The sequence below is a fragment of the Chroicocephalus ridibundus genome, chromosome 2 (genome assembly GCF_963924245.1).
Source record: "Chroicocephalus ridibundus chromosome 2, bChrRid1.1, whole genome shotgun sequence".
Lineage (NCBI taxonomy): Eukaryota > Metazoa > Chordata > Aves > Charadriiformes > Laridae > Chroicocephalus > Chroicocephalus ridibundus.
In genome coordinates this window covers 16,407,050-16,418,558 of record NC_086285.1, presented here as the reverse complement: position 1 = coordinate 16,418,558, position 11,509 = coordinate 16,407,050, and the positions used below count along the sequence as shown (strand labels likewise).

Below are 11,509 nucleotides of genomic sequence, written 5' to 3'. Positions count from 1 at the left end.
TTTATCGCTGAATGAAGCTGCCAGGAATGTGTATGCCTGTAGCAAGAAATGCAATAAAGTCTGATTCTTAGAGTTATAGAAAGTTTACTTCACTCTTTTTAGAAAATACCGTGTGCCAGTTTCTAGAGGAAAAACATTAGACGCTGTTCAGATGTTTTGTCTATTGAACATCTTTCTGCATATCTTTTATCTTTACGTAGGGAAGAAAACAGTTGAGCTTTTGCACAGTGTGCTTGCTAAGCTGTCATCAGGTATAGAAGATCTGAAAGACAAGCTTTTGAAGACAGTGAAATAGACAGAAATACTGGTAAATGCAGAATAAATGTAGAGATCTGTATTCTATTATTTAGGTCTTTGTTTAATTCACTGTAATACCTCATATTCTAACACTTATTGAAGAAGTGTTACTGCTCTAGCAACTCCCAGTCTCAAGATGAAGAAACGGACATTAGTGAAAGTTACTGGAGACACCATGAAAAGCAGAATTATTTTAAGAGTAACTTAAACACAAATAGGCTAAAAGACTTCACATTGATATATAGATGACAGACCATCAAATAAATTAAACAAGACTGGGAATGCTGGCAGAATGTACCAAATGTAAATAAGCATAAAGCTTAATGAGAGAATATGTTGTGAGATAACAGAAGAATATTTATCCACAAATGCAAGAAGTTGTGCATGAGCTAATACATCCTGCCAAGAAGCTCAGTACCACTGTTGCTCATGGTATTTCACTAGCACTGATTGACTTCTGTCAATACCTGGCTAATTTAAAACTATCTCAGATATTTCTTCAACTTGGTAACTAGGTATATTTTACCTAATACAGGGGTTATTTCATTATTCTTTTAAAGATGTAGATTTATATGTTACCTGGACACTTAAAAGCAATACTGAAAAAAGTAAATTTGATGTCAAAGAGAACTGGGAGCTGGTGGAAGAATTCAGATGGGACAGTGCTGGGGCAAGGATATTACATGAACAAATTGAAATGTTTTTTATAAGGGTTTTTATAACATTTTATAAGGACTGAAAGTAGGCCAGTTCTGTTTGGACAAACAGGGAAAGAGGATGTTGAGTAGAGCAGGATCCCAAAATGGTATGTGGGTTGTTTTTGGTTTTGTGGGTTTTTTTTATTAACAGCAATGTGAGGGAAATCTTTGCAAGCATCCCGAGCTTATGCACCCGCCTACTCAGAAAGTTAGTTTTTGTAAAGTAAAGATATGGCAAGTTTTTGGAAAGAAAGATATTAGCTCTTTTTCACAAGTTTAGTTAAAGCTGATAAAACCTTGAAATGACATAATTTGAGAGAAGGGCAGATGGAGAATATTACTAGAAGAACAATTAATGATGCTGAGCTCGATTTGTTAGTCATCAGCACCGAGATGATAACTGAAGATGTGTCAGCTGATGGAATTGCTTGGAGAGAGAACATAATGTAAGATGAGCAGAAGGCTATAGACGCTGCCTTGGGGAATAATGAGAGAGCAGGGAAAGGGTAAAAAAGCTCATCAAAAGATGAACTAAAGGAACAGTCTTAAAAAGAACTGGAGCAAAAAAAATGATCTTCAATCCTAGTGGGTGTAAAATGCCAGGAAGACAAGAATGATCAATGGCATGAAAAATAGGAAGAAGGCAAAAGAGAAAGAAAAGATGGGAGATGAAGGAGAGTGAGATTATGTATGCCAGGGAGCAGCAACAATAGGCTGCTCCACAAGGGAAGGCCATCTGGGAGATGATGATGACAGCAAGATGATTGGGGCAGTATTGTCACTGACAAGACACAATCTCACAGTAGCTGGGCAAGGCAAGCGGAGTTGGTTATCTTAATTAGGATCACCTAACAGTCCAGATCACAAGTCCAAAATGATGAGACATAATCTGAAGTCAAGTCAGCATGGCAGGGTCAGAATCAAGGCTGGTGACAGCAACCAGGTTCAGCCAACAGTCCAGTGATTGTCAGGCTATAATGACAAGGCAAGTCCAAAGTCAAGCTAGGAAATCAAGTCAGCAGGTCAAGATCAGTGAAGTTCACGGCCAGGCAAAAGCATGCCTACAGCATAGCTCGGGCAAGGCCCCGAAAGCTCCCACAGCTCCCAAGCCAAGGAGAAGAGACTCTCACAACTTATTGTCACACAGCTCTTTTCACAGCATTCTCCTCCCCGGGTTCCCAAGCTGCATCATACCAGAGTTGTCCTTGAGCACAGGTAGCTGAACCCTTAGGAGGGGGGAACAGGTAGCACCCAGGGCCCAGGTGATTCATAATATTTAATGACTTACGGTGGACTCCTCTGTTCTGCTGCAGCGATCTCATTTTTACAAGGCTCTGAAAAACAGTGTTATGGTTTAAGGTGCCAACTACAATATGTTTTACATCTAAGTACAAATCTTAATTTAATAGCTATCTGCCATTGTTTAAGGGGCTAGTGAATTTTTAATATATAAACTTAATATGAAAATTTAGGAATATAATGTAGCTGTAAGAAACCGTTCCAGTATAAAATTGTTGAAAGTGAGACTTTAAGTTCTGAGAATATCTTTGGAAATTATTTAAGCTTTGAAAAATTTTCTGAGAGCAGGAAAAACTTTGTTCAGAAGAGTGTTTTGTACTAATTTTTGTCAGATTTTCAGGTTTTATTAAACTCTAATGGAACTGACGGGATATTTCAGAAAATGTACCATATAAGGGAAATTAATATTAAACTTGTTAGACTGAAAATTTTGTACTACAGGGGCACAGGTAGTGTTCCAGTCTGCACATGCATTAGCTGATTACATCCTTGCGAGCTGAAGACTGTCTCATAAAGGTACTGAATAAATGAGCTGATCAAGGAGCTGTCTGGACAGTTAATAATAATTTATAGTAATTCTTGAAACACTAGAAAATTTCCAGAAAGCTGTAAGGGAGTTACTGTTGTGCTAGTGTTCTAAAATGCTATACGGGACAATATCAGCCTGATGTTGGTCTTGGATGGAATAATTTAGCAGGACTATATTAATAGAAAACTAAGGGAAGGAAGCATAACTGCTGTCACTCAATATTGTTTTATGGAGGATAACATGCAAACCCACTTAATTTTTTTTGAGCAGTGTTGAAGTTACCCTGTTGCTCAATAGCAGTTACAATGTTGGCATAGCTGAGATCTACAAGGCACTAAAGCTTTACAGAAATATATTTTTATTATGAAATTAGACAAATATGGAATTAACTGTCCTGTCAAATGTATTCCAGCTGCTTGTCAGCTTTGTAATGTGGTCCTTTACCAACGTAAAATAAAAACTGGTTATTATTTTCATTTTAATTTTTTATCTCAAAAGGAATTAATTCAGAGAAATCTAGTGACTGGTGTTTATAAAGGAGAAGATTGATTTCAGTGTAAAAGTCAGACCTTCCTTACTTTGGCACTTACGATAAGTAAGTAGTAGAACAGTAGTAAATAGTATAGAACTAAGTAGTAGAACTTTGTAGCTAGAGCATACCCTTTCACTGCTTCTACTTGATCAATACCAAAGCTTTAGTAAGTAAGAGTTTTGCTTTAAAAAGTAGTAGGTTGGGGTTATTTTCCTATTCACATCCTGTACTGCTCTGCGAGTGAGTTTGTATTTCTCATGGAAAAGAAAAAGCAGTCATATTGTAGAGCAATGCGATTGTGCAGAAAAGGAAAAAAAACAGAAAAAAAAGCAGAATCCCAAAGGAAGTATGTATTTATCGGCCTAGATTTCTTCACATATAGGTGCTCGAGACTGTGCTAAGAGGCTGTTTCAGTTTGTGCTTTATACTAGTCTTCAAGCAGCACAGAGGTAGTTTAAGGCAAGAGGCTCACTGTGCTGTGGCAAAGTTAGTTCATGGATGTTACTTAATAAACTACGTGGTTACAGAGAATTATTTTCTTTAGCTGCCTTGTATTTTTGCTGTTTCAATCCAGGATAAGAGACTTCGTTTTATTAACAACTGCCATAAAGCAGTTCTAGCTTAACTTTAGTTACTGGATGGGAATTGGGGGAATTGATGGATTAATGATAGCTAGACCATGGTTATACTAACTGTAATTCTTTTAAAACAGATATACTGCTGGGATCTTACATCTGGCTTGCGCGGGATCAGAACCTTTTGAGTCTATGTGTCTGAGATATTTTAGCAGGAGTTCACTGCTTCAGCAACTTGCAGAATTCGGGGTAAGTAGCTGAGGCCAGTATTTATAAGCCAGGAAGGATTCACAACTACTTCTGTTTTCCAGCACTGAAATTTTACCATATTTGAACTACAGTATCTCTCTTAGCTAGAACATCTAATCCTGCTTTACAGCAAATCATACATTCTGTGACACTTATAGTATCTTGAATCTGATACTGTGGGATGGCAGCTGTTCTCTCTCATTTAAGCAACTGTTCACTTGGAGATATTAAGCAGGTTCCATCTGGCTGGAAGTGGCTACTAGAAATCCAGTTTAAACAAGGATTTAAAAAAAGCTCTCCGTAACAGGCCACTTGAATTCAAAGCCTTCAGGAGCATCTCTCTATGGAAAAGTCGTCTGATTTCAAAATGCTTTAGTAGGTTGGCAGACTTGTTAAAGAAACTGCTGAACACGTAACATAGATGAGTGGACAGAATTAGGTTAATGCACACGTAATTAAAAATTTGCTTAATTTAGGAGGACTGGTAACACTGTCTAGGGATCAGGATTCCTTAAGGTCAGCATCCCGCTACCTGTATGAATGAATTCCACTTAGTTCAGGATTCCAGTGTTCTGTGCAGCCTGGGAAAGACTGCGAGGTAAAAAGACAGATCTGAAGGAGACTGACGTAGTCTGAAACAGAAATATGGGATTAATCTTTCTAGAATACTGAAAAAACAACAGCCATAAAGGTCAGAAATTATCCTTTCTTTTTAACCTGCCTTGTGGCCAACGAAGACATTTTTCACGGACAAGTAATACAGAATGTGTTCAGAAAAAATTTCTGCGTGTTTTGTTACGGAGCTATTGCAAATCCTCAGTATTGTTAGGGAAGTGACCAAAGCAGTAGGAAGGGAGGCAAGTACTCAAATGTCCAAAACAAAATCTTATGCATTGTGGCCCCAGTCAAGTCACAATTCTGTAAAGTCAGTATCAAGAGAAACCGACAACACAGGTACATACGCGTGGAGCTCCCACTGGTTTCTTATCTCATGGTCAGGCTAGATGGCATTCTCAGGCTGTTTTGGTTCCCTTAGTTGGAAAGGCAACAGAAGACTGAGCATTCACAACATAAGAACTAATCCAGAGCAGTACCGTGGACATTGTTATGAAGGATTTGCACTAACCAGCAGAAAATGTACCTGTTACCAGATCTGGTAGCTCAAGAGAAGCAAGGCTGCAGCAGCTCCGTGTCTCCAGGTCCAACCTGCAGTGAGCCTAAGCATGTATTCCCAGTAAGCACGTGCACACGCACACAGCAGGTACACAGAGCATGCATACACACACACACAGAGCATCACAGAAAACAGCACTCACAGAAATACAAACAGGACCGATGGCCTCCTCCCCTTCCCAGCTCACAAGAATGGAAGCTCGTTAGTGGAAACACAGACATACCTACAGCGTCCATCCCTCCCGTGGCTGGGCTTACACAGTCTATCCAGCAGCTGCCCCTTGGATCTCCGCTCTCCCCCGCTGCCATCACCCATGCCTGCCCTGCTCCAGCGGTTGCTGCAAATCTCCCCCCCTTGCACACCAACACCCACCTGCCCACCCACCCCATTACAGGTCCCTCCCAGTAACTGGCCCTAGACAATCAAGTCTACCTCATAACTGGCCCTTGGATCCTCTTGTCTCCCATTGCTTCCTTCAGAGAGAGATGGAGACAGACACACACACACAGAGCCCAACCTCTCCATTAATGCCCCCGTCCCACTTCATGGAAGCCAGGCTCCTTCTGCCCTCACATGGAGGTTAAAAGGGACTTTTAGAACACATCCCCAGTAGCTTCCCAGAAAAAAACAGAATCATACAGATTCCATGAATATACTTTAGGAATGTATTTAATTACAAAGTGGTTTTGATAATCTATCTAGAACATTATACCCTTAAAAATTTTGGAAGACTTTCTTTTCCTACAAAATGCAGTAATTTTTCCACATTTGTCATGGGTTGTGAAAAAAATATTAACCGGATATTTCACCTGCTGGAACAGTTATTAAACTACAGAACTTGTTTATCACACATGCAAATGAAAGCCTGGGGCTTTACATCACTGGCCACCATATGTACCACGGAGCACTGTGCTGCCCCCTGGCCTTTGTGCATGTTATACCACAGCTAACGTTTGCTACCCAAGATCACTTCTGCTGAACTTGTCTCAGATTTGATCCAAAGGACATATCTGGTATTATTACAATGTCTATTACCTCTTGCCCAAACACAGTTCTCAGTTTTTTTGAATAGTATCAACTTCTACAAGAAAGAGAGTCGAGATGTAAGTATTTTAAGGTACTTTTATTTAATAAATAACTTCAGTAATAGCACTGTAAAAAGTGAACATCTGTTAAAATAAAAAGGCACTTAAAACAAGAATATGACTATGATGCAGTTTGAATGGTCAAAGGCAAATATACATGGCACATGTCAAGAATGATGTGTGACTCATGTCACATGACAAACTATGCAATCTTAGCTACAGGGTAAAGGCAAATTTACAGCTAAGACTGCCCTAAAAAAGGAAAAAAAAAAAAAGCTTGTGTTGATACAAAAATATTACAAAAAGAATCGCAACCAAATACGTTAAAAAGATTAGAAGGGTGACAAAGCACCAGGCTTTAAACCAAGGAAACACTATAGAATAAAGACACAGTATGACGTAAGGCCCTTACGTGTTTGAGGATGTCTTGGTAAGGTACTTCATGATACTGCCACCCAGGGCTTGAATTCACAAAGAAAGACGAAGCAAGTTACCAGTCAGCAACTTTTTCAGTAATGGCACGTATTTTAAAGCTATTTTTTCCTTCTTAACATTCTTCTCAAATGCTTTCATTTTAACCATAACCTGGCAATAAGCAATCTAAAAATTAAAAATAAGTATGCACACACTTTTCAGTCTTTTATACGGCTCACTTCCAACTTACTCAACTTACCATATACTTAATCATATGTCTAGCAAGTAGAAGACCAATTAACCACCCGCTCCATGCTACATGAGTTTAATTATATCTGCAAACTCAAGCCCTGATTTCCCTGTAAAGCTAAAAAAGTTTAATACTAAATGGCTAGGCAGAGCCCTCATGCTGATTGCTTTAACCATTTCCCTCCCAGTCATGCCATAGCAGTATCGCATCCTGCAGAAGACCTGGATTCACAGCACGGGAGTGGAAAAAGGTCAAAAAGGCACCATGTGACCTTAGCTGAATAGGCTACACAGTCTCAAGTTTTTTTGTCAGACCCCTGGCACTGATTACTTTTATTTGCAAAAAAAATAAAAATAAAAAAAATTACATATGGTACATTTTCAAAACCTGCACAGGAAAACAAACCTATATGTAATGAATTAGTAAAATCACTGCAGTTTGCCCTAAATCTATCTTACTGTGACTACAAAAATTGCTACGCTGCATACAGTGTTGTGAAGTTATACAAGCAGTGTTCATTTTCCCTCGTATTTAGGATTGACCACAGTTGTCACTGCACTCTTGTAAATAGGATTTTCACCCTAGAAAAAGAAAAATATTTATATTAACATTTAAAGACATGAACAAAGCACTGTCTTTGTGAGAAGTGTAAAAATTAGCCTAAGAAATTAGCTTAAGAAATTATCCATTAATGTTTTGTTTGTACACACAAACAGCTCAAGTCAAACTAGTCTTCCCTCTAGCTACTTGAACAAAGGCATGCTCAGCTAATAAAGCAAAGGGTTAGGGCACAATCCTGTTCAGTTTACACCACAGATTTCCTTCAAAGCGGCTGAACCTCGTGTGGTGACCTCAGGGCTGAGCCATCAACTTGGAGGTCTGCAGGCCGTAATATTTTTTTGAAGAACAGAATTGCAAACAACATCGTTTGAAACCATGACTGCCCACAGACCATGTTCTGCTATAACAAACATTTAAATAGCTTATCTTGTATTAGAATTTAATTCTAGAAACAAAGTGGAAAGGCTTGTAATATTTTGATAATACACATTCAATATTTATATCGAACATTCAGTACTTGTCATTCTGATTTTATTCCTGCAGGTCCCCCCCAATCCTCATATGCGCAAAGTGTACAGTTAAAACTAGGAAACCTCAGTACTGGTGCAAATGCTGTAATAAAAACATTATTTCTACTGATATGAGAAATGCCTACAGAACAACCTCTTACATCTCTCTTGCTAAGTTTTGAAAACCTCTAAATTCAGCTTATTTTAAGCTTCCTTTGTTCCCAGGTTTCCTTTTATCTCAGTAAAATTTACTCCATTTATGGCATCCTTGCACACCTAAGATGAACAGCTTGAACTTAAAATTAATAGGTAAATCTTAGTAGGAGAAAGAGCTACCGCTGGGACTCTACCAGTACAGCTGGATCTGCAGTACTGTGCCCCGATCACAACCTGAACTTCAGCCTAAATAAATACTGTTTTACCAGCAGGAAGCTCTTCTGTGCATACGCAAATGCAGCGCAGATGTCGGCCTGAGCGCCGTTCTGCCCAGAACCGCACCTGGCCTTCAGCAGCAGGAAGGGAACCTCTCTCCCTTTGAGGTTCCCCCCAACCTGAGATGGCCTGTGTAACCATATTAATTAAATTCTACTCTATTAAATTACATAGCATTTTAAATATTTCAGGTTAAAACAACTTTTCCTACAGTCAATTAAAGGAAATCCTCCCCCTGGACACACAAACACCAGGTGCATCTGTTTTTTTCAGGGTCATAAACCTGGAAAATCAACTGGGAATACCACAGGATGTGCCAAAAGATGACAAGGCAAGCAAGGAACCAACTTGGTGTGAAATTTTCATATCACAATTCCTGGAAGTTTGTTGCCTTCTATTTGCAAGGCCTGGTATGGGGCAAGTAACTGGTAGCTGGTGTACCACCTTTCTGTCGTGGTTCCTTTCAGAGAAAAAGGGTGTTTGTTTCTCCTTAAAGCTGGCTTCTGTGCACGCATAGAGCAAAGAGGCACATCCAGTTTCCCCTAGATCTGAGACGCTCCAGCCTAGTCTCTCTCCAGTCCAGCCAGAACTGGGACTGCTGGACAATGGAAGTCAAGGTTCTCTGTTCACTCTTCTCAAGATCTGAGCCAATGCCATCTGGCTCGAGGTGAAGGAGGAACTGGGTGTCCAGTGCTGGCTATACTTCACAAACTCATAGTAACAGCAAAAGACCCTTCAACCAATTCCCAGGCCAACTCTGTCTCGCTTAAAAGTATATCAGCTACTGGTTTGGAAAGGGATGGGGAGTTAAGATTTTTTATTTTATTTTATTTTTTAATCATGGACATACAATATTGTGGCTAGTTCTCAGCCAGACAAATTAATCAATGCAAAGTTACCCCCTCTCACAATGTTTTTAATAAAAAGCTTTGCAATAGTAAGATGCAAATGAAACTGGAAAATCATCCAGGGATGAGAGATTTAAACTGTAACTGAAGTATCTCATTATGCCTCAAAGTTCCTGGCAATGTACGTTGTTTGTTTCCTCGACAAGTTTTAATGGAGAATTCTTAAAAATATAAATCTACATCAGTAAAGTTTATGATGCAGAGTAAGTCTTTAAGCTGAACAGGCTGCATGACATGCAGGCTAGGAGACATTGCACAGCTTTTCAATGGCAAGGCAACACTTGTTATCCTCTGCTTTTAACCTTCCACATTTTACAGAACAGCCCCCCCCAGCACAAACAGGGAGGTGTACGTTTACATTTTCTCATTTGTAAAAGGGAGGTAACTTTTATCAGATAGTGTAGGAATCTGTCTAAATGTTAGAAGTAAAACTTGGAAATTTGCAGCGTGCCACTCATACAATGAATCTGAATTTGGAATCAGGTTTAAAATGCAATTTGCATAATAAGATTGTAATTTTTTTTGCTATAATGCTTTTCCAAGAGAAAATAGAATTTGAAATTTACATGCTCTTTACTGAGCACAAGCCCTATTTACAAAGAAACCGAAACACTGTACCGTTTTCCCTTGTACTTGCACTTTATGTTTCCGAGAACTCTCAGAAGCACACAGTAGGATTAGGTCACTAAATAAGGCACTTAACTAGGTGTCTCCCCACTTCACTGGAGTGTCTCAGTTCCCATTACAAATAATGGAGATTTAGTCAACACACAGAGAACTATTCATCTTAACCCAACCTTGCATTTGATCAGCTGAACAGCTCTCGAGGCTCCCTGCAAACGTAGGCACTCAATGGACTGGCAACTTCTTCCCTGCTATCTCCTGTCCGGCAGCGACAGCCCTGCCCCTTCCAGCCACACTCCATCACCGTGTCTCAGCCCTGGCTCGGTGAGGTCTTCTACAGATACCTTATCATTAAAACTAACATGGAAGAGGTAAATAAATGTCCACTAGTCCAACACGACTCTCGCCTTGCTTAGGGCCTTTCACAGCTGGCACATGGTATGAGCTTTCAGAGGTTAGCAGCATTTCAGAGTTTTAACGTGGTATTCCAAATCTGCTGTCTTAGACAAATACCACTGTAATTAAATAAACCTGTTTTCTTTATGCCACTGCATAGAATACACTGGTTTAAGCATGCAGTTAGGGAAAACACGTTTGCCACATGCCCCTATAAATGAAAACACCATGCACACTTAAACCAAAATAAAAACCAACAAACAATAGCCATATACAAGACTGAGTGAAGTACATTAAAATCAAGATAGAGATATTTTTTAAAAGTACCTTCAGCAGAGAACAGAGAGCTATGTTCTTGCAACAGTACTCATTTTCAACTAGACTGGGCTATTCAGAGGATGACACTTCAGTCTAATGTTGCCTAAAGATGAACCTATTATATAGGATGTTTGATTAAACTTATTCCTTTTTTCTCCATGGACTTACTGTTTCAACAGTCACTGAAGCTACCTTTATAGTGTGTTTAAGTCCTAAATCACTGCAAGAAACTGCACTCCAGATTATCTAAACTCATTGTTCAAGAGCCAGTTCTTACTATTTTCAGCTCTCAATATCCATCATTATTTTACAGTAACATAAATCATCTGTCAACCCATAAATGCGGCAGTTGCATCAGAGGATGAAGCAAAGGCCAAGGTTAAGGGCAACACAGACGACAGAGGGCGTCATCTACCACGACTGGAAGACTAGATGAAAGCAGCTCGCCTGCTATTAAGTAAATACTTTCTTAATGGCACAAATTAAAACCAGGCAGGCAGTGAAAGGACACTAAGACAGTAGCGATGCTGCAGGCCAAGGACAAATTGAACTCGGTTCGACCTAGCTGCATGGACACTGTGGCGACAAGTCATTCACAACATCATGGACCGGGGCTGGTCTGTGCTGGGCACTCGGTCCATGACAAGCTTTGCGGTGCT

The 11,509-nt window shown here is 39.5% G+C and overlaps 1 protein-coding gene across 2 annotated transcripts in view; it reads right to left on the bottom strand.

Moving 5' to 3' along the window:
- Positions 1–6,453: 6,453 nt before the first annotated feature.
- Positions 6,454–11,509, bottom strand: part of ITGB1 (integrin subunit beta 1) — a 44,057-nt gene continuing 39,001 nt past the window's right edge. Inside the window, exon 17 of one of the 2 annotated variants that reach the window (XM_063324493.1) lies at positions 6,454–7,683. Coding sequence is in view for 1 of the 2 variants with exons in the window: in XM_063324494.1 (XP_063180564.1) it covers positions 7,618–7,683 (66 nt within the window). In the remaining variant the exon portion in view is untranslated. The remainder of the gene's footprint in view (positions 7,684–11,509) is intronic. The other variant, XM_063324494.1, reaches the window with a different exon arrangement.